Consider the following 20,924-nt stretch of genomic DNA (forward strand, 5'->3'; position numbering starts at 1 on the left):
CTTACCCATCCAGAGTTCATTCAGGCTCTTGTGGTTGCTCTGCAAATGGTCACTGCTGATCTGGAAACAATGCAGTTGGCAGCTGTAGGTTCATATAACCATACTTTTAAGATGCTGTCCTTCAAATATTGCCTAAACTAATCAATCCATATCTCGCCAAACAGAGTTTGGCTATGCACGAGAAAATCTCCACAATCCCAGCTCTGCGTGAAGTTGTAATGCTCGGATATGGTTCCTTGATTGCCAAGCACTGTGTTGAAGTTCCCTAATTAAGGGTCTGTTGTTTTGGCTGTAGCGGAAGGTCCTGCTGTTGAAAGACTGGAGCTCGAAGTCCAAGTTGGTCCTAGAGCTGCCGAGAGGCTCCTTAAGCAAATCAGTTTCATTGATGAGGAGACTCCAGAAGGAAAGGCTTTCCTGTTGAAACTGAGGGAAATCCTGGAGACTGAAGATAAAAACAGGCCCGTCTCTTCTGAAAGCAGAAGCAGCAGCAGCCGCATCATCAGCAGCAGCAGCAGTTCAAGCTCCTCCATGTCCAGCTCTCGTGTGACCGAGGTGAGGACAAGGATCCCAGGTGTGTCTCGTCCCCTCCTCATCCTGTCATGTGTTTAAATAGGGTTCCTGTCTTGAGTTCAGCATCTGGTATTGTCTATGTCTACATGTATTGCATGAGTGTTCCTTTTTATTAATTAAACCCATTTGGATTGCTGTACTCCTCGTCTCTCTCTGTTCCTTGCTCCTCAGTCCACTCAGCAGTGCACCCGTGACATGCATGGGACAGACACTAGTCCGAAATGAGATGGCAAGCCAGAGCTTTACATTTATGTGATGGAAGTATTCTCATTATTTGTATATTCGAAGAAAATGAGAAGGGAATCATTAAGTATAGATTATGTGCAGGTGCATAAAACACCACTTCAAAAAAAATAAATAACAGCACACAGGCAGCACAACAAAGGAGTTCAATAAAAAGAGGTGATACTACTTAAACAGTAGCAAAACATTTTAAAGAATTTGACATTTGAAAGAAATCTTGTTTCCTTTCAATTTTTTGGTATCAAACATATACAAATTCCAGTAAGATGATGATATACTGGTCTAATTAGAAAAAGAAGAGAGGCATTTTGGATTTTTTTATTTAAAAAGTTTTTCTACTGGGATTAATGAAGAACTGGTTTTAAAATAATTTTTATAAGAGCATTTTATATAAGGTTTTCCATACAAGTGGGTATTGCATAGCTTTTTTCCCCCCAATATATTTCTACAAAAATCTTGAATATAGTTGTAATACTGTATATGTTCATTAAAAGTATATGCGTGTTTGTTGATACAACTGTATATTCACATTAAAAAAAACTAATGCACCAATGTATTTTTTATAGTGTTGAGTGAAAGTAGATTATTGGTTTGATGTGTAATCATTTGTTTGATGAATTTTGTCATTGGTGGATAGTATACTATCTATTTTTTTATTTAGTTCTATTTAGTCCTTGTTTGTATTTAAAGGAACTTATCTGTAACCTTTTAGCTTTGTTCAATGCCTGTGTGCCGAACCATGTTGGCAAAAAAAAGAATAACATTACTTTTTTTTTATCTCCATCCAACACAAGTGTTGCTGGCACTGTCCAAAAACAACTGTTCTTTCTTTCACACACCTTGTCGATTGTGTGAATTAGCACCAGAACAACTACACAACACTGCAAAGCACAGCACTATAGAGATAGAACCAATTGACACCTGCACCCTGCCTCATGCTAAATTATTCGACTGAACTGACTGAAATTAGTTCGACTGAACTCAACAAATTGGTTGCTGTATTTATTGTTAAGGAGATGCAGCCACTGTCCACTGTGGAGGCACTTACATTTTGTAATATCATCAGCAAAATACTAGTGACAGGTAAATGGATAGGGGGCATGTTGCCAGATCGCAAAACATTTGCAAGCTTTTTGGACAAGGCATATATGGAAATGGAGATGACCTGAAGAAAACTTCTGACGACCTGGAATATGTCTCCGCCACTGCACGTATAATGTCATCGCTGAGGAGATAAAGGAAATGTACAGCTAATTATCTCTTTATGGCAAGATAACTGCCATGGCCACGGACAATAGCGCCAACTAGAAGTGCGCAATATGGCGATTTTTGATCATGGACAATTAAAATGTCTCCACAGTCTACTTTTGAAGAAATATCGTAGTATCATGCTACAGCGCACATTCTATCATTTGCAGTTCTGATGCCTCCATCTGAATATACTGTATAACAGGGCTATTCAACTAGCTTCATTTGAGGGCCGGATTATCCCGGCTATGTATCTATGTACATAGAAAAAGTCTTAGATCTTTGAGTTCAGCTTATTTTTTTTCCCTCTCCTTTATACATGATTATATTGTGTTTGATTTAATTTGATATGTAATCGTCGAACTTCCTCTCTTCTGTTTGTCCTGTGTAGAACGACCAGGAGATTGTTATTTTTCTAATTAATTTTATTTGAGTTGTTGGGGGAATTGTAATGTTTAATCAGTTTAATCATTATGTAAATATTTTTTTTGCGTTGAATAAAAGTATAGATTTTTGTTTGTATCTGCTGTCACTGCTGTCAAACAACAAGAAACTATAACAGATTTCAACGTATTAACATCTCACAGTATCAAGAAAAACAGCACGATTGTGAGAGTGATATTGCTTTTATACTATCCAGTTCAATAAACAACAAATTAATATTGATTAACTTCCATTTTAAACTTACAATATTAGCATTTACATTGTGTAGCTCTGGTCTCAATGGAAATTGAATCAAACTGTGTCTCAGACTAAAACATAGGAGTGATTGGCATTTCTATCACTGTTTTTGAATCAATCATTTGAGAAAATGATTCATTGATAAAGACTTATTTAATTCCTGATATATGCACTATGGAACTGCTTAATTTCATGATATATGCACTATGAAACTGCTTAATTTCTTCTTTATGATTTACTGTAATAATATATTGGTCAGTTTTTAACAATGTTTTGATGTAAATGTATATTTCATATTTAATTTAGTAATAATGCATAGTTTTCATCCCCAGTTGTTTCACCTCTGTACTACAGTATGTTGTACCAATAAACATAGATAAATAAATACTACATACATGCATAAATACATAAAGCAAACATATGTAGTATATTTGATTCACTAAAACAGATCCGTTGTAGCATCAATCTCCAAATAAGCCATAAAAGGATGTGTCTTTGGAATACATTCAGCTGATCGGTGATTACTGTAAGCTTACAGATAAACCTGTGGTGAGGCTAATGATGCCAAAGGCCATGGTGAGACAGGAACAACCACCATGCCAGTCTGTCTATCCATTTACTGCCCCAGTGAGACGCTGAGACGCTTCCCCCTTACCAGCTAAAACGGGCTTCTGCAAAACTCCTCCACCTAAACAAATCCCACCCAAATAAACGACAAATATTAGCCAACAGAAGTCCCGCACAAATAAAAAACAACATGAAAAGGCAAACAAGAGTGTTTTGTGTGTGTGTAAACAGTCGGGTCTTTAGTCTCCCTTCCCCCCTCAGAGAGGAGGGGGGACACAGGGGAAGTGATGACAGGAGCCGCATACACACAAACTGCCGCAGCGCTCCTCTTTGCTTTTATCACCGGCCGCCTTTCATCTCCACAAAACAACAGCAGTCAGAGAGAGAAAGAGAGAGAAATCACACTTTTTAGGAGGGAAAACACATTAACACCACCATAGCTGTCCACATCCATTTAGCGGCTAAGCAAATATTCACCTGTCAGTTTGAGGCACGCTACCGTACAGCGTTTACCGTGATCACATGCGCACCGCTATGGTGTTAAACAGCTGCTGGCTTCTGCTCTACCATTCAATAGAGTTAAACAGAATTGAGTGATTTTCCCTCAGGCTTTTCTTTGGGGAAAGAAAATGGAATGGCATTTTTTGCCACTTATTATTTTGTTTCCGTTCTGTGAGGAATTTTAGAAACTGAAAGCTATCAGCTGAAGGCTAATGGTGAAGAAAAGTGAAACAAAGGTTATCAACTGTGTTATTAGACTATTAAAACCTACAAACCCTTACGAAAATTAACCATGGTTTTATTTTAGTGAAAGGGTAGTAACCATGTTTTTTTGGTGTATTGATCACCATTTGTATAACCATAGTTTTACTACAAATACAGTTAGTATAGTAAAATCATGGTTAATTTGTGGTTACCATGGTTTAACTATAGTAACCATGGTTTTTTGGTTTTATTTGTGGTAAAACCATGGTTAATGTTCGTAAGGGAAGGCACAAAAATGACACTATTTACTGTCTTAATACACATCCTCGGTTGTATTGTGCGTAATATATTGGTACATATTACTCCTAAAATTATATTTTCAAAAATCTTTCACTAAAATGTGTCAACTAGCTTGGCTTTCCTTTTCAACTGATGTCAATTGCTAATTAATCAGTTAATCCCTTTTTGTTATGTAATGCCACTTTTTATCTTCAATGTACTTGGGCTACCATGATTTTTCTCTTTATAATGAAGGGCCATAGGATATAAAGGGTTACAAACTCGAATGGCATTCTTGTGTTCTGCTAATCTGATCTTTAACTTCCTTGTAGTCATCCCTATATAGAAGCAGCCAAATGGACACTCCAACCGATACACTATAGTGTATAGATCTCTTTCTGGATCTATACACTGAAAGCAACTAAACTTCCAGGCTTAAATGGGGAATTAGACTTTGTACCTTTTTTGTAATAAGATTTCAGATCTGAAAATATTTAGTTGATCTTGTTTTTTTTTATATATATATATAAATTGCACAGTGTATATTATTTATTTGGGATATTTATGACATTGTTGAATAGTGTTCAAGAAATAAAATGTATACTATGTACATTATTGTATACATGCATTGAATTGTGGAGTTTGAATTATATACTCAAGTTGAAGTAATTTTTGTTTTCTTTACACTATGATTATACTGTGTTTGATTTAATTTGCTATGTAATCGTTGAACTTCCTCTCTTCTGTTTGTCCTGTGTAGCACGACCAGGTGATTGTTATTTGACTAATTAATTGCTGCTCAAAATGAACTCAGATTGTGTTTGTTACTCACACCCTGACGAAGGCAAAATAGCCGCAACGTGTAGGTGTGCACTTGTCACCTGTTCTTAAAACTTATAGCAATGATGAAATAAAGGCTTTTTAAAACTTTTTGAATAAGATTCGAGTGCCTTGGACTACTATTATTCTTACTTTATTTGAGTTGTTGGGGGAATTGTAATGTTTAATCATTTATTTTATTATGTAAATATTTTTTTTGCGTTGAATAAAAGTATAGATTTTTGTTTGTATCTGCTGTCAATTATAGCTCTTAGGAAAAAAATCGGTATCAGCAGGTCACACTTACAAAAAAAATCAGAAATAGTAATCGGCCAAAAAAATTAAATCGGTGCATCTCCAGGCAAAACACTTTATACTAATTCTTATGCAGTTATATTAATGGGTAATATTCTGTCAAAGTAATTTCCTCTGCACCATGGTACCATCAGAGCTGCCCACTTTCCCCCCTACTTTTTGCACTGTCAATAGAACTGTTAAAATGGTCAATTCGATTTGATTCTTTTAAATCACCCTTAGATTTAAAAGGAACACATAAAATTTATATTTATGCAGACAACATACCATTTTATTATTTACGCCAAATAAAAAAAAAAGTTTTAATGCAGTTTATTCAATTCTCTGGCTATAAAATAAACTGGGACAAATCCCTTCTCGTTCTTTTGAATGTCTTTGCAAAAGACTACCTATTCCTAGCATTTACATATTTAGGTTTGTATTTTTGTAATATACAAATTATAACAAGTACGAATTATAATAAACTTAAACATGAAATCTTGGCGGATATACAGAGATGGTCTAATCTCAAAATGTCACTGCAAGGTAGAATTTCGATAATAAAAATTAATGTTATTGGTAGGTTGAATTTTCTTTTTTTCTATGATTCCTTTACCTCCCCTGTAAATCATTTGATGAGTTGCAATTTTGTATCTCTAATTTTATTTGGGATGATAGATAGATAGGGATATATCTTGAGTCAATAACTAAGAGTATTCTGTGTTTGTGCACTCTAGTGTCAAGTTTGATAATTGCAATTGCGCAGTAAAGACGTGTTCAAGACAAGCTCCGATAGATAGATAGATAGATAGATAGATAGATGGGGCCAATTATAGGCAACTCCCTGCAGGTTTGGTCAGCTGTTCAGAGTCATTATTTGCAATAGTAAACTTAGTGATTTCTCCCCCAGCTGGTATGATTATAATCTACTGCAGAACTTTGGCCCATACTTCAATGCAAGCTGGGCCTCCAGAGAAGTTTACATTCTGAATGATTTGTATAAAGAAAATGGCTTAAAACCATTCCAGGACCTCAAAGTAAGATACTATTTTGTCAGATTTTATTGGTATTTGTACTTTTACAATTGAGATCAGCAATCAAAGCCCATTGAATTCCCTGGGATTCTCCCCTGCTTGTTCACCCGCTGAGTCTGTGAATTAAAAGGCATGAGCCAATCATGAGACCCAAGCCATCAGGCTGGGGTCTACATACAAGACCTTCTCCACTTATATTAGGTCATTATTATTAGGTCAATATTATTAGGTCAATTAAGCGGACAAAATCCATTGCCGGAAGGGCAGAGACATCCAAGTTACAAAATATGGCGATGGTAGACGGCAAAGACCAGATGGTTGCCGCACAGATCTCACCAAATGAATCTCGGCTGGACCAAGCCCAGGAGTAGGCCATTCCTCTGGTGGAGTGGGCCCTCACTCCAACAGGACACTGTAAGCCCACTGAGGTGTAAGCCAGGGCTATAGCATCAACTATCCAGTGAGACAGTTTCTGCTTCCTGACTGGTAGCCCTTTAGAGCGGCCTCCGAAGCATACAAAGACCTGTTCTGACTAATGAAAGTGGCCAGAGCACTAAACATATATTTTAAGAGCCCGAACCAGGCAGATTGAATTGGGACCCTGCTCATTGTTTGGGTTGGGAAGAGCTAGAAGGGTGATGAACTGAGTTGTAAGCAATTTAGGCACCTTGTCTTGGTTTGAGGACGACTTTACAGTAGTTAGGCCCAAACTCAAGGCTCATGGCAGAATTACAGTGCTTGTAAATCGCCCACTCGCTTGACTGACGCTAATGCCAAAACAAGGGCAGTCTTAAGCATCAGTCTCATATGTCTCAAGCTCTTTCTCACCTTAAGAGGAAGAGGCAGATTCAGTATCTGAGCTCCCCTCAGGAACTTAATGACAAGGTCATTCTGGGAATACGGAGCCTTCTGGTGACCTGAACCAGCCGCTGAGCTGGAGTGCTTAGGCAGGAAGTGACGTATGACCTGCACGACTTTTGTGCTGCAGTGAAGTGCATTGCATATACGTCCACGGTGGGGCCGAATAACCCCGTAAAGAAGACAGGGGAATCGAGGAAGGTGAAGGTGGTGAAAGGTGGCGCTATAGCACCACCAAGCTGGCCATGGTCCTGCTGACTGCCTGCGCAATAGCCTTAGCAGAGTCAGGTCGGTTGCTGTGCACAACTCCTTGAAAACATCAATATTAGTGCCGGACTCGTAAAATCCAAGGAGGAGTTTGGCTTGAAACACTTGAAGCACCGCCATTGTGTAAAACACAGAGCCACCCTGGCCAGCCACTGAATAAGCCCTGATGGTCCTGCTGAGCCTGGATGGGTGCACAGCCTTGGCTGTTAGTCCCAGGGCCGATGACTGGTGGAGATGTGCAGCGACCGCCTCCTAAAAAGAGGAAGCTTGCCATTTCACTTTTCTTCAGCGCCGTCAACAATGGTGAGGATGGTAAATATAGAAGAATGAATGCAAACCGTGAAGAGGGCATGCCACGCCTTGGAAAGTTCATTATGAACTTCTGGGAGAAAACTGCACTGGTCTCTGGCGGGAGGTTCGTTGACGATGGCCTAGCGGGTATTGTTTGTCGAAGCAGCTATGAGCAGGCTCTTTCAGAGACAACTATTCTAAGCAGAGATTCTCCACAGCCTTCATGAGGATGCGAATCAGTTCATGCTATCTGTTGGCCCGTGTTAACTCACTGGGGAAAAGGGTGCCAGGATCCACTCAGGAAAATGCCCAATCTTCTGTATCTGAAGGTGTCAGTGACATAGAGTCATTAGTGACAGTGTCTGATCTGCCTAAAAAGATCAAACCGCTCGTTGCGGACAAGGGGCACTGATCCTCAAGTGTAAAACACGCCAGCGGATCAAAGTACTGCAGGGAGAGTGAAGCACACAGAACCTGTGCCGGTTGCTCAACCCCCTGACTTCACTGTTTCTTCCTCCGAGCAGAGCTGAGAAGGGAGAAACCGGAGAGCAGTGAGGGCGAGGCCACCTTCATTGAAGAAGGCGATCCACGAGCAAAGCAGGGTGAGACTCAATCTCTCACACAGAGAGCGGTCTCAGTGAGCACAGCCTAGAGCTCAGTAGTAAATCTCCATCCGAAGGCCAGAGGGTGCTCTCGCATTGAAACTCCAAAAATGCACCGCAGAAGAAAGGTAATGCACATAATTTCAGGAAAAAGAAGATTGAACTGCTTTCATTGATTCAACGTGACTAATAAACACACGACTATGACAATATATGGTTTATAAGTGCTTTGCGTGTTTGGAAAGATCCAAAATCGCTGTGCTTTCAGATGGAGCATTTTTCCGTACTTCACTGACAAGCTGTGCATAACCACATTCATAATCGCAGAAAGATTTAATCGCATTGCTTTTCTCTTTTCAGCGAACTACGGCTCTGTGTAGTAAATGCTGCTCCATCTGAAAGCATGGCAAGTTTGAGTAGTTTATAATGTGCATTTGAAAAAATAACATGCGCCAAACATCTTTCCAAACATGCAAAGCATTTATGAACCTCTTGGCCATCAAAATACTACTTCAGTCAGGACCACTTTCATCTAAGTATATTTATTACAATTATATTGCATACTTTTAGTGTTGGCAGTATGGTTCTGTTCTGGGCAAAACTCCACATGCCTGTGGAGAATGGGGAGAGCAGCAAGTCAAACCACCCTGGGGTACAGAACAGATCAAGTATATGCCTACATAATTACAATTAACAATTTACATGAGTTGTAGAAAATACAAATACATGGTAAATAATACTTGCAATGTAGTGAACTGTATACGGAAAGAAACAAAGTCAGATTAGATTACAGGTTTAGCTGGGTGGAGTTGGGGTTGGAGGAGGGAGTTTGATTTTCAAGCAGCAATGCGATAGGAGAGATGCTGAAAGAATGGAATTAAATGGACTGCTGTGATAAGTCTTAAGACTGGATTGGTACACATCAGGAACAGCTGACTATCAGCTTTTGGTAGGCTGAAGCACCATTTGTTCATGCAGCTACACGAACATGAACAAATCAGGCTTCAGTATCAGAGCAAACAGGGGCCTGTTTCATAAAACAAGTTTACTAAATGCACCAGGCTTATTTCATTGAGTCTGACTTACTGTCAGTTGATTTGGTTCCATAAAGGAAATTTACCATAGCTCAAGCTCAGTCACTCTGGCAACATATGCTGGGAAACTAACCTGGTCCGGCGCAGGCTAACTATTAGGCTAAGCCTGAGTTCCTCTAACACTGACCAATAGGAACACATTGATATTATTTAACGCTGGCTCTCTCACATACAATTATTTGACTTTATTATCAGTCCAAAAACAAAAAAAAGTATAGAGAAAATGCAACTTAAATAATAAATCAAATAAAAAATATATAGGCTACAACTGAATGTATTTAATGTAGTGTGCCCAAGATTTAATGACATTGTTGTAGCGTCTGAACCAATCAGACACACCATTTTTTATTTGATTTAACAAATCAATTATTCATTAGATTAACAAATAATCACAGTCCCCTCACCCAATAAACATGCTGGGTGCCAGGATGTCTGCGAATGAACAGGCCTCTGATTCCATGGCAACCAATGCTGATATCACTGGTTTTATTGCCCAAAGGAATGCGGATAGAGAACTCACTCATTTTCCTCATAAGACAGACACATAATGCCAAGAGAAAGGAAAAATTTTTTTTTTTTTACCCAGTCATTTAAAAATAACATTTTAGAACGACAATACCGTGATACCGTGATATTTTTGCTTAAGGTTATCATACCGTCAAAATCTCATACCGGCCCATGCCTAGTTTGAACTAAGAATCTGATGTTTCCTTCAGGCTGTGGATCTGCTGAATATCCAATGGTCCCATAGCTTCATGCTTTATTTCTTTTCTCTTTACTGCCTAAGCTTTAATCCTGTTCCTATACCAACTGTATGCGTGTGTGTGTGTGTGTGTGTGTATGTGTAGGTGTATGTTAGACTAGTTTAAGTGTTTATGTAGTTAATAAAGTCTGTTGTAAGATATATTAAAACATTTTAACATGGTTGCTGTATATACAGCTGAATATGTATAGTTATTAGTAGAACATTAAAACATTACAGTCTAAAATTGTTCTTTAAAGCATTAAAAATGCTCAATAAAAAGTTAAAATGACTCAATTAAAAATGAAAATAAATAGAAAATAGACTAAATTTTAACTGGTAAGAGGACTACACATTAACTTACTTGAGCTAGTAATTAGGGATGTATTAGCTAGCTTGCATTTGATTTACAGTTACTGCCAGGCACATGCACACATAGACATCAAAGGGGGCTTGAGCACCTGCCCTTTTTCTTCCTCGAGAGAAAGTGTCCTTTTTTCTGGGGAGTGTTTTTTTTAAATAAATGAATATATATGTAGGCCTATATATGTGTGCGTGTGTGTTTCTGTTTGCGCACAGCTTTCCCTGTCAAACAAATAAAAAAATCAAAATATCAGGTCGGGGTGGATCATTTTCATGATTGACATTAAGGGCTGCCTAAGAATAAACGTGCACATCACATTATTTTGAATAGACATTTAGCCTCCTTTGGTGTAGGTCAGGGGTAGGCAAGTTCGGTCCTAGAGAGCCGCAGACCCCTGGTGTAGGTGATCCAGGTGGTGTGGCACAGGCTATGTGGTGTGTATGCATGCTGTGAGGTTTCTTTTTGTTTTCTTACAGGTGATCAGGACTGACCCTTCTTGCAATCTTGAGGAAAGATTTCCTTCTTCTATGGATTTTATTATTGACACCCAGATGTTTTAAATTGGTGTTTTAATCTTTGATGATCTATGCTAGCAAAATAAAATTGTGATATTTTAATACACTGAGTCTGATTTTTTTTAGTAGTTTTAGTATTGTGGATTTGTGGAGGGCTCCTCCTGCCTTCATTAGGTGGTGGATTAGTCAACTTACACTTCCGACACTACATGTAAAAACAATAAACCGTGTTGTGTTAACAATGCACGTTGTGCGGAAGTCAAAAAGACCGTGTGTGTAGCAGCATTTACTGCAAACCTAGCCACTCTAAAACTTTAAAAGTGACATATCATGAAAATCTGACTTTTCCAGGTTTTAAGTGCTATAATCAGGTCCCCGGTGCATCTACCAACCAAGGAAACGTGAAAAAGATTAACCCAGTAACTTTGATTGTAAAAAGGGGCATAATATGTCTCCTTTAAGCATTTAAAAAAAATTTCAAAAGCAACAAGCAAAAATAAAACCTACATTTTTTACTAGACCATTCACACAGCACCATCTACAGACAAATGTAAATAAATGGAGTGCCCCATTGCACCTTCAGTTACATCAGACATCCTCAAATAGTGTACCACAGTCCAGTTCCAGATGCTGGCTTGGTTCCAGACGGACTGTGAGAAATATTTTACTGTTTCTATTGTTTAAAATGAGCAGCACTTCAAAACATCAGAATGTACATAATAATACATAATAATAATCGTATGGCACCATTTTCTCTAATATTTTTATCTAGAGCCAAAAGCACTTCATTCAAGCCCCTTCTGCTTCTGCACGTTGCATCTCTGCCCCCAAGCACTATAAGAGCTGCAGATAACACGGTTATTTTAACAACAGTAACAGAACACAGTGAGGCTGTAATAGTACAAATAACATTAAATATGCCTTTTTGCTTCCAACTTTTCTTTTTTTGTTAAGTGCTTCCAACTGTTTTTCATCTGTTTATTTGTAATGAGACTAAGCAAAACACTGTTTTGACTCACACATTAAAAAGTTCCCTTTTTGGATGAAAGTTCTGTACAGTACTAAAATAGGTTTGTCCTTGCTGATCTGAGTTGATCTCACTAGATGACAAATTATAAAAAAGATGGAAGTTATTATTTATGGTCTCTGAAAATATGATTTCATCTTTAAATCAGATTATTTAAGTGTGAGGTGCCATGCTCAATGGTAATGAAGTCTACTGATGTTACTGAATATTTGCAATAATACCCTTTCTTAATGCGTTTAATAAAAATAACTTGATTTAACAATTATAAAACTGTCCACAGATCACGCCACGTCTAGTTCCAAAGTTCATCCAATGTTAATGCAGTCTTACATTAAAATAAATAAACAAACTGATATTGACTTTAACAATTTTTGAGATTAAGGGCCAGGGTAACCTAACCTGGAACTGATAGCTTAGATTGGCCCTCAAGCCAGGTCTGTTAACAAAAATTATTATTTGTATTAAAAAAGTACAATAAAAATTGAGTTTTCTGTATTATACCTTACTCCATAGCTATCTATTTATAAAAACTCTAATGTTGTTGCTTCAGCATTGTTTTATGTGCAAGACAGAACTGGAAAAAGAATGACCTATTTGAATATAAAAGTCAAATGTACAGCATTTCACTGTAGACGTTGGCATGAAGAATGTCACTGTCAGGCCAGGTTAACCTAACCTCTAACTGATATTTATGTTCAAATAAGTTGACTTAAGTTTTCTCTTGTGTACAATTTGATTTGCACTTAAAGACATTGGTTAATAATTAATTTAAGAATTAATACTTAGTCAGCAAGAAAACACTATAAAAGGTCTGTTTCTCTGAAGTGTTCTTTACAAACCATCAGCCATGAGAGCTGTTGTGCTTGCCCTGACTGTGGCCCTTGTGGGTAAGTCAAAATATATTTCTATATATTTTTCTCATTTTCTCTCTTTATACCTATTTGAAAAACCTTAGAACCTCTTGAAAATTCCTTTTTTTTAATATATATTTTTGATCTTTATTTCTTTCAGCAAGTCAACAGATCAACCTTGGTAAGTAATATGACTTGGAAAATGAGTTTGTAAGTGGTAACTTACACTGCGTTACTGCTTAAAATTAATGGTCATAACAACAGACTTAAATCAAAAATACTCTACCCTTTTCAGTCCCTGAGTTTGCCCCTGATAAGACCTATGTGTACAACTATGAGGCTCTTCTCTTGGGCGGTCTTCCACAAGAAGGTTTGGCCAGAGCAGGTATAAAAGTCAACAGCAAGGTTCACCTCAGTGCCGTCAACGAGAATACCTTCCTGATGAAGGTAATGATCGTTAAAAACCGCAGATTTCAGATAACACAAAGAAAACAACAACAAAATGCCATCACTGGATGGTAAAAGCAACAATGCCCTCATTTAAATGGAAAATGTCCCCTTACTTCAGCAATAAATTAATAGGAATTTTTTTAATGATGTATATATTTTAAACAATGACTCTGGTAGGCGCTGGCTCCTGGATGCTCTTCCTTCTGTTGGCACACCAGTCATTGTAAAATTCATCAAGGAGAAGTTCCTGGCTGATGAACTTACCCTTCCAGAGTTCATTCAGGCTCTTGTGGTTGCTCTGCAAATGGTCACTGCTGATTTGGACACCATCCAATTGACAGCTGTGAGTAAATCTAACTATACTCAAAATGTTGTTCTTCAAATCTTGCCTAATTCAAATGAATAATTTCTTTATCTTGCTGAACAGAGTTTGGCTATGCATGAGAAAATCGCCAAAATCCCAGCTCTCCGTGAAGTTGTAATGCTTGGATATGGTTCCATGATTGCCAAGCACTGTGTTGAAGTTCCCACTTGCTCTGCTGAGCTCCTCAGGGTAAACACATCAAGTCTTACATTTCTACCAGTCACTTGCTTGTTAATATTTGTCTAACTGTATGTGCCTCAATCTCCTCAGCCCATTCATGAGATTGCTGCAGAGGCAACTTCTAAGAATGACATTCCTGAAATCACTTTGGCTCTTAAAGTTCTGGGCAATGCTGGTCACCCTGCTAGTCTTAAACCCATCATGAAGCTCCTGCCTGGACTGAGAACTGCAGCTACATCTCTGCCCCTTAGTGTCCAGGTTGATGCCATCTTGGCCCTGAGGAACATTGCCAAGAAAGAACCCAAACTGGCAAGTGTCAGACTTTGTAGGAATTAATTACTGTAAAATTGCCCATTTTCTTCCAATAATAAGCTGACCTTGTTTCTTGTCGTAGGTTCAGCCAGTGGCCCTGCAGCTTGTATTGGACAGAGCTCTCCACCCAGAAGTTCGCATGGTTGCTTGTATTGTGTTGTTTGAGGCCAAGCCATCAGTGGCTCTCGTCTCCAGTCTTGCTGGTGCTTTAAAAACTGAAACCAACATGCATGTTGTGAGCTTTGCTTATTCCCACATCAAGTCCTTGACCAAAATCACTGCTCCTGATATGGCAGCTGTGTAAGAAAAACAAAACGGTTTTGTTTAATTTACTTTACCATGCCAAATGAGCACAAGCCGAAAGTAATAATGGTTGTCTGTTTCAGTGCTGGTGCAGCTAATGTTGCCATCAAGCTCATGAGCCGCAAGCTGGACAGACTTAGCTTCCGTTTCAGCAGAGCCCTTCAGTGGGACTTCTATCATAGTAAGTGTTGCAAAATTCTTAAGAAAGCTAACAAATGATGTGTTGGGTGTTTATTAAAATGTATAAAAGACTGCATCAATGGTATTCTTACCTATGTCTCTGTGCAGCTCCACTTATGGTTGGAGCTGCTGGCAGTGCCTACATGATCAATGATGCTGCCACCATCCTGCCCAGAGCTGTTGTAGCTAAAGCACGTGCTTATCTGGCTGGAGCTGCTGCTGATGTTCTTGAGGTGGGCAAACCATTTTTTTTTATCTGATTCATGGTTTAAAAATGTTTTCAGCCTTCACTCAATTCTTGCTCTCAAACAGATTGGTGTGAGAACTGAAGGAATCCAGGAGGCTCTTCTGAAATCTCCTGCTGCAGATGAAAGTGTTGACCGTATCACAAAGATTAAGCGCACACTGAGAGCAGTATGTTTTCATGTCCAATGCACTGTATAATTTTATACTAATAAGCAATATTACAAACATGACATAGGCAAAATGTGTATGACTTATGTTTTACCCCTTAAGCTCACAAACTGGAAGGACTTACCAAACAATCAGCCATTGGCTTCAGCCTACATCAAATTACTTGGACAAGAAGTGGCTTTTGTCAAGATTGACAAGACTATCATTGAAGAAGCTATACCGGTATTGTGTTGTAGTTTATCTCTCCTCTTTCATTACTATTTCTTTTTGAGATCTGTCTCACAAATAATTATCATAATTAGAACTAAGTTTCTCAACAACACTTTCCCCAGCTTGCCACTGGACCCAAACCACGTCAACTGTTGAAGGCGGCTCTTAAAGCTTTGCAGGAAGGAATTGCCTTGCAGTATGCCAAACCCCTGCTTGCAGCTGAAGTGCGTCGTATCTTGCCAACAGCAGTTGGTTTGCCCATGGAGCTCAGTTTGTACATTGCTGCTGTTGCTGCTGCACGTGTCAGTGGTATGTTTTTTTCTCAGAATTTTTATATCCTTTCTTCTGATATGAGGGGGTCACCACTTAGGTTGATGTTGTTCCATTCATCCTTTTAGTTCAGGCCACCATTACACCTCCTCTCCCTGAGGAGATTGAGACTATGACTCTTGAGCAGCTGAAGAAGACTGCTATTCAACTCCAAGCTGAAGCTAGACCAAGGTACACTTCTACAGCTACATTCATAGAGATGAGATATAATGCATACAACAGACGCTTTACAAACAATCTCCTTTATTCTTTCAGTATTGCTCTCCAGACCTTTGCTGTGATGGGAGTGAACACTGCCTTGATCCAAGCTGCTGTTATGGCTAGAGGAAAGATCCGTACAATTACTCCTGGAAAAGTGACTGCAAGAGCAGACATTCTCAAGGGCAACTACAAGGTGGAGGCTCTGCCTGTTGAGGTCCCTGAACATATCGCTGCTGTGAGGTAATGAAATCTTAGTGATGCCAGTATAGCAAATATTTTGAATCAATTATTAATTCATATTGTTTATGAAAAGTGAAATGCAAGTCACCTTCTTCTTGTTCCGACAGCTTTGAGACTCTTGCTGTGGTCAGAAACATTGAAGAGCCCACTGCTGAGAGGACTGTTCCTTTAGTACCCGAGTTGGCTGTGCAGAATTCCCAGACACCTGCTGATTATTTGGTAAACTTTGAATACACAATTTATATGTGCTAGTATGCTGAGCATTCATTTGCTTCATGGTGTGAGACTTGTTATAATACTTGATTTTTCTTTCCAGTCCTCTGAGAATCCAGATGAGGTTCCTGTGAGAGCTCCTGCTCCATTTGACAAGACTCTCTGTCTTGCTGTCCCATACATTGAAATCAAGGGATGCGTTGAGGTGCACTCTCACAATGCTGCTTTTATCAGAAATGCTCCTCTGTTCTACATAATTGGACAACACTCAGCCCGTGCTACAGTGGCAAGAGGTATACTTACAGAAATTATTACATTCATAATACTCAAGGATTTTCAAATAAAATGATAAGTAAGGAACTGTTGTTTTGGCTGTAGCGGAAGGTCCTGCTGTTGAAAGACTGGAGCTTGAAGTCCAAGTTGGTCCTAGAGCTGCCGAGAGGCTCCTTAAGCAAATCAGTCTCATTGATGAGGAGACTCCAGAAGGAAAGGTTTTCCTGTTGAAACTGAGGGAAATCCTGGAGACTGAAGATAAAAACAGGCCCGTCTCTTCTGAAAGCAGAAGCAGCAGCAGCCGCATCATCAGCAGCAGCAGCAGTTCAAGCTCCTCCATGTCCAGCTATCGTGTGACCGAGGTGAGGACAAGGAATATCATGTGTTGGTGAAATCTCCAATGTATGTGTCATAAATCTGTATATTCATTTGCACTGAATACTTTTTTAAATTTATTTTCAGACTGCCACCATCATGGAGCCTTTCAGGAAATTCCACAAGGATAGGGTAACTACTAAAAATAATATTGGTAACAATATAGTCGCTTTAGATGATCAGATACTTATGTTTATAACCTTATTTTGCTTGCAGTATTTGGCACCCCATGGTGCCTCAAAGAAAGTTAGCAGTGGAAGTGACGCATCTAGCTTTCAGCGTATCCAGAAACAGGTGAATCAATTAGTGTCATTTGTTTGGTCATAACAACACAAAACTCCAATTAAAATATGATATTTAATATTTGTATGGTTTATGCTTACAGGCTAAGTTCCTTGGAAATGCAGTTCCACCTGTTTTTGCTGTCATTGCCCGTGCTGTGAGAGTTGACCACAAGCTGCTGGGCTATCAACTTGCTGCTTACTTTGACAAACCAACTGCAAGAGTGCAACTTGTTGTTACTTCCATCGCTGAAAATGACAACCAGAAGATCTGTATTGATGGTGCTCTGCTGAGCAAGCACAAAGTGACTGTAAGCCTGGAAGTGTGATTAAAAAATTGTAGGGAATACATTTTTCTCAGCTTTAAGCATAATTAAGCATAAATCTGTTTTTCAGGCCAAGCTTGCTTGGGGTCCAGAGTGCCAGCAGTATGCAGTTACTGCTAAAGCTGAGGCTGGTGTACTGGGTGAATTCCCTGCTGCGCGTTTAGAGCTGGAATGGGAGAGGCTGCCGATTATGGTCACCACCTATGCTAAAAAGTAACATTTATCAGCACAGAACAATACATGTGTAGTGTAGAAAATGGCACTGGTTTAATTATCTACTCTTCTCTGTGTATCCTGTCACAATTAGGCTGTCCAAACACATCCCTATGGCGGCTTTCCAGGCGGGATTCAGACTTGAAAGAGTAGCGAACAGTGAGAAAGAGATTGAACTTACTGCAGCCTTGCCAAATCAGAGATCCTTGAATGTCATTGCCAGGATTCCAGAGGTGAAATAGTTTTCCTTCAAATTATCTCTCACAGAGAGATAAAAAACACAACTAATTAAGTTTCTTCCTTCTGCTCTAGATGACACTGTCAAGAATGGGTATTTCTCTCCCCTTCGCCATTCCCATCAATCCAGATGGATCTCTTTCCATTCAAATCGATGAGGACATTCTCTCCTGGATCCAGAAACATATCAAGGAAGAATAATATGTGAAGAATTACATTTTACATTTAAGAAAATGTGAGCTGAATTTACATGTAATTGATTGGTTTTTGACAGTTTAATTGAATTTTACCACTGCTGTGATGCAAGAGACACTAATAAACACCCTGCAAGTTAATGAGCTGCCAATTGTTTACACTTCACAGTAATTTCCAGCATTGCTTACTGATTGTTAAATAATGTGAATGTACAGGTGTAATGGCATTTTCAAGAAACTTTAAATAATTGAATAATAATTATGTTAAATTTGGTTCTACATTCTAATAAGGATAAATTGGTGCACATACTAGATACTAAAGCAATATTAGAGCATGAACAATTACAAGAAGGATGGCCGTTCTTCTCAGACTACCACAAAAAAATCAAAGACATTGCCCGGTATTTTAAAGAACCATGAGAAAAGAAACCCTAGGTTTACCTTAACACGGGAAGTGTTGATCCTGAGAATCTTTATTTAAATGAAGATATAAATATCCGAAAATCTCCTTTGCACAATTGACCTATCGGTAAGCCCCTCCCCTTGAACACAGATGAGTCAATGGCAGTTGAGTGTCAGTTGCACGGGGACCAGAACTTGGACATCTTCAGGTTTCAGCACCATAGAGAAACATTGGAAGATCCGAAGCTCTCATCTGTTTGATGGTGCTCATGCTACAAAAAAATGTTAAAGGGGTCATATGATGCGATTTCAAGTTTTCCTTTCTCTTTGGAGTGTTAGAAGCTGTTCGTGAATAGACAAGATCCCTAAAGTTGCAAAGACTAAAGTCTCAAACCCAAAGAGATATTCTTTATCAAAGTTAAGACTCATCCACTCCCTCCTAAAACGCCTCGTTTAAACACGCCCCCACGTCTACGTCACTGTGTGGGAAGATTTGCATAACGCCGCCCAAATGTTCACGTAACACTCCAAAGAGAAAGGAAAAATTGAAATCACATCATATGACTCAATTCAAACATGAGTTTTGTGCAGTGTAGAGTCACAAATGCAGACATGGTTTTATGTTTACACGGCTCGATACGCAACGCAACTGAATCTGTAATTATGTCCCCACTGGATGCCTCGTTTGTAATAGGTTTTATTGGTTTTGTCTCGTTGCTCCGACCAGGACACGGCATCACAGTATGGTAAGGGCGTAACATTTCTGTCACACGCTTGAGGTATTCGGCCAATCACAACGCACTAGATAGCTGGCCAATCAGAGCACACCTCGCTTTTCAGAACGATGAGCTTTGTAAAAATCGACGCGTTTCAGAAAGGCGGGGCATAGAGGAGCAACAATAATGTACAGTATGTGGAAAATAATGTTTTTTGAACCTTAAAGCGCATAAACACATTTCATTACACCAAATACACAAAATAATGTTCTTGTTTTAGCAACGTCATATGACCCCTTTAAAAAGATGTGCCTGGGGTACTTGTAACACTGATTCCAGGTATCCTGAGAGGACAGGCAATGGAATTTGGAATTTATATTGTAATTCATCAACGTTAATTTTCTGGTTGTCATACTCTCATTAAGTTACCATTTTCATCTGCTCAAGCAGAATGTTAATGTCATCTTGTGCTTCAGCAAGGTATATCTGGCTAAAAGTAGCTTAAAGTTAGTGAGTCCATGCTAACGTACAAACCAAAATGACTAACTGTTCTTGTGTCATGTACAGTGTAGTTCAAAAACACAAAAAAGGTCTACATTTCAGTGCCTCTCTATATTAAACTGTTTAAAGTATTCATTCATTGATTCATTCATTTTTATTTATAGGCACCTTTCATGACACTCAAGGTCACCTTACAAATCTCACTATAACATGATCAATCAACAACAACAGCAAACCAGACAGACAATAAAAATACAATAAAACACTAAAAATAAAACTAACTAATCAACACATACAATCATAGATATGCCTGCTTAAATAAATGAGTTTTAAGACACGATTTAATAGTGTGAAAACTGTCGCTGTTACGAATGTCCTGGGGAAGGGCATTCCACAAGTGAGGGGCAGCATAACTAAAAGCCCTGGGGTCTCATTTATAAAACTCTCCGTAGATTTAATCCTAAAAGTGTACGTATGCACAAAAGGTAGATTTTGCGTACGCTCAAAAGTTTTCAGATTTATAAAACCATGCGTACGCCAGAACCTGCGCAAAAATCTCTTTATAAATCCCAGTCAGGGGAAGATTGTTCATACGTGCATCTCCACCCCGACCTCCCCGAAATCACCATATATGGAGCTTACAACGCCTAGTTTACTATGCATAACCTCATCTGCATATCATTTCTATGCATATTCCCATCCACGTGACACCATGTTTAACACCGTCAAAGGTACAAGACATTAAGGAAATATGAGATACCGACTATAAATGCCATTTGTGCCATACACATTAATTTTTATTGCTGAAAATCATCCGGTATCCTAGTTATGTTTTAGAATAAATATATCAAAATATCCATAAAAAACTGTTTAAAATAGTTCTCAGAATAATAATTTAGAATAGAGTTGATCTCATTCATTTCCACTGGCCCACTAATATTTCAATTGTTTAAAAAAA

General features: G+C 38.7%; 1 protein-coding gene across 1 annotated transcript; it reads left to right on the forward strand.

Moving 5' to 3' along the window:
- Nucleotides 1–12,999: 12,999 nt before the first annotated feature.
- Nucleotides 13,000–18,488, forward strand: LOC107741562 (vitellogenin-like). Its single transcript, XM_016554317.1, has 23 exons — nt 13,000–13,087; nt 13,212–13,232; nt 13,347–13,569; nt 13,634–13,844; nt 13,929–14,054; nt 14,136–14,354; nt 14,440–14,657; nt 14,744–14,841; nt 14,949–15,073; nt 15,153–15,254; nt 15,357–15,476; nt 15,587–15,773; nt 15,863–15,965; nt 16,050–16,235; nt 16,343–16,454; nt 16,552–16,741; nt 16,827–17,083; nt 17,184–17,228; nt 17,313–17,390; nt 17,482–17,688; nt 17,774–17,916; nt 18,011–18,149; nt 18,229–18,488. Exons 1-23 carry the CDS (start codon nt 13,048–13,050, stop codon nt 18,352–18,354), a joined length of 3,276 nt encoding a protein of 1,091 aa, XP_016409803.1. The 5' UTR covers nt 13,000–13,047; the 3' UTR covers nt 18,355–18,488.
- The last annotated feature ends 2,436 nt before the right edge of the window (nt 18,489–20,924 follow it).

This window comes from Sinocyclocheilus rhinocerous, unplaced genomic scaffold (assembly GCF_001515625.1).
Source record: "Sinocyclocheilus rhinocerous isolate Xijiao unplaced genomic scaffold, SAMN03320098_v1.1 scaffold556, whole genome shotgun sequence".
Lineage (NCBI taxonomy): Eukaryota > Metazoa > Chordata > Actinopteri > Cypriniformes > Cyprinidae > Sinocyclocheilus > Sinocyclocheilus rhinocerous.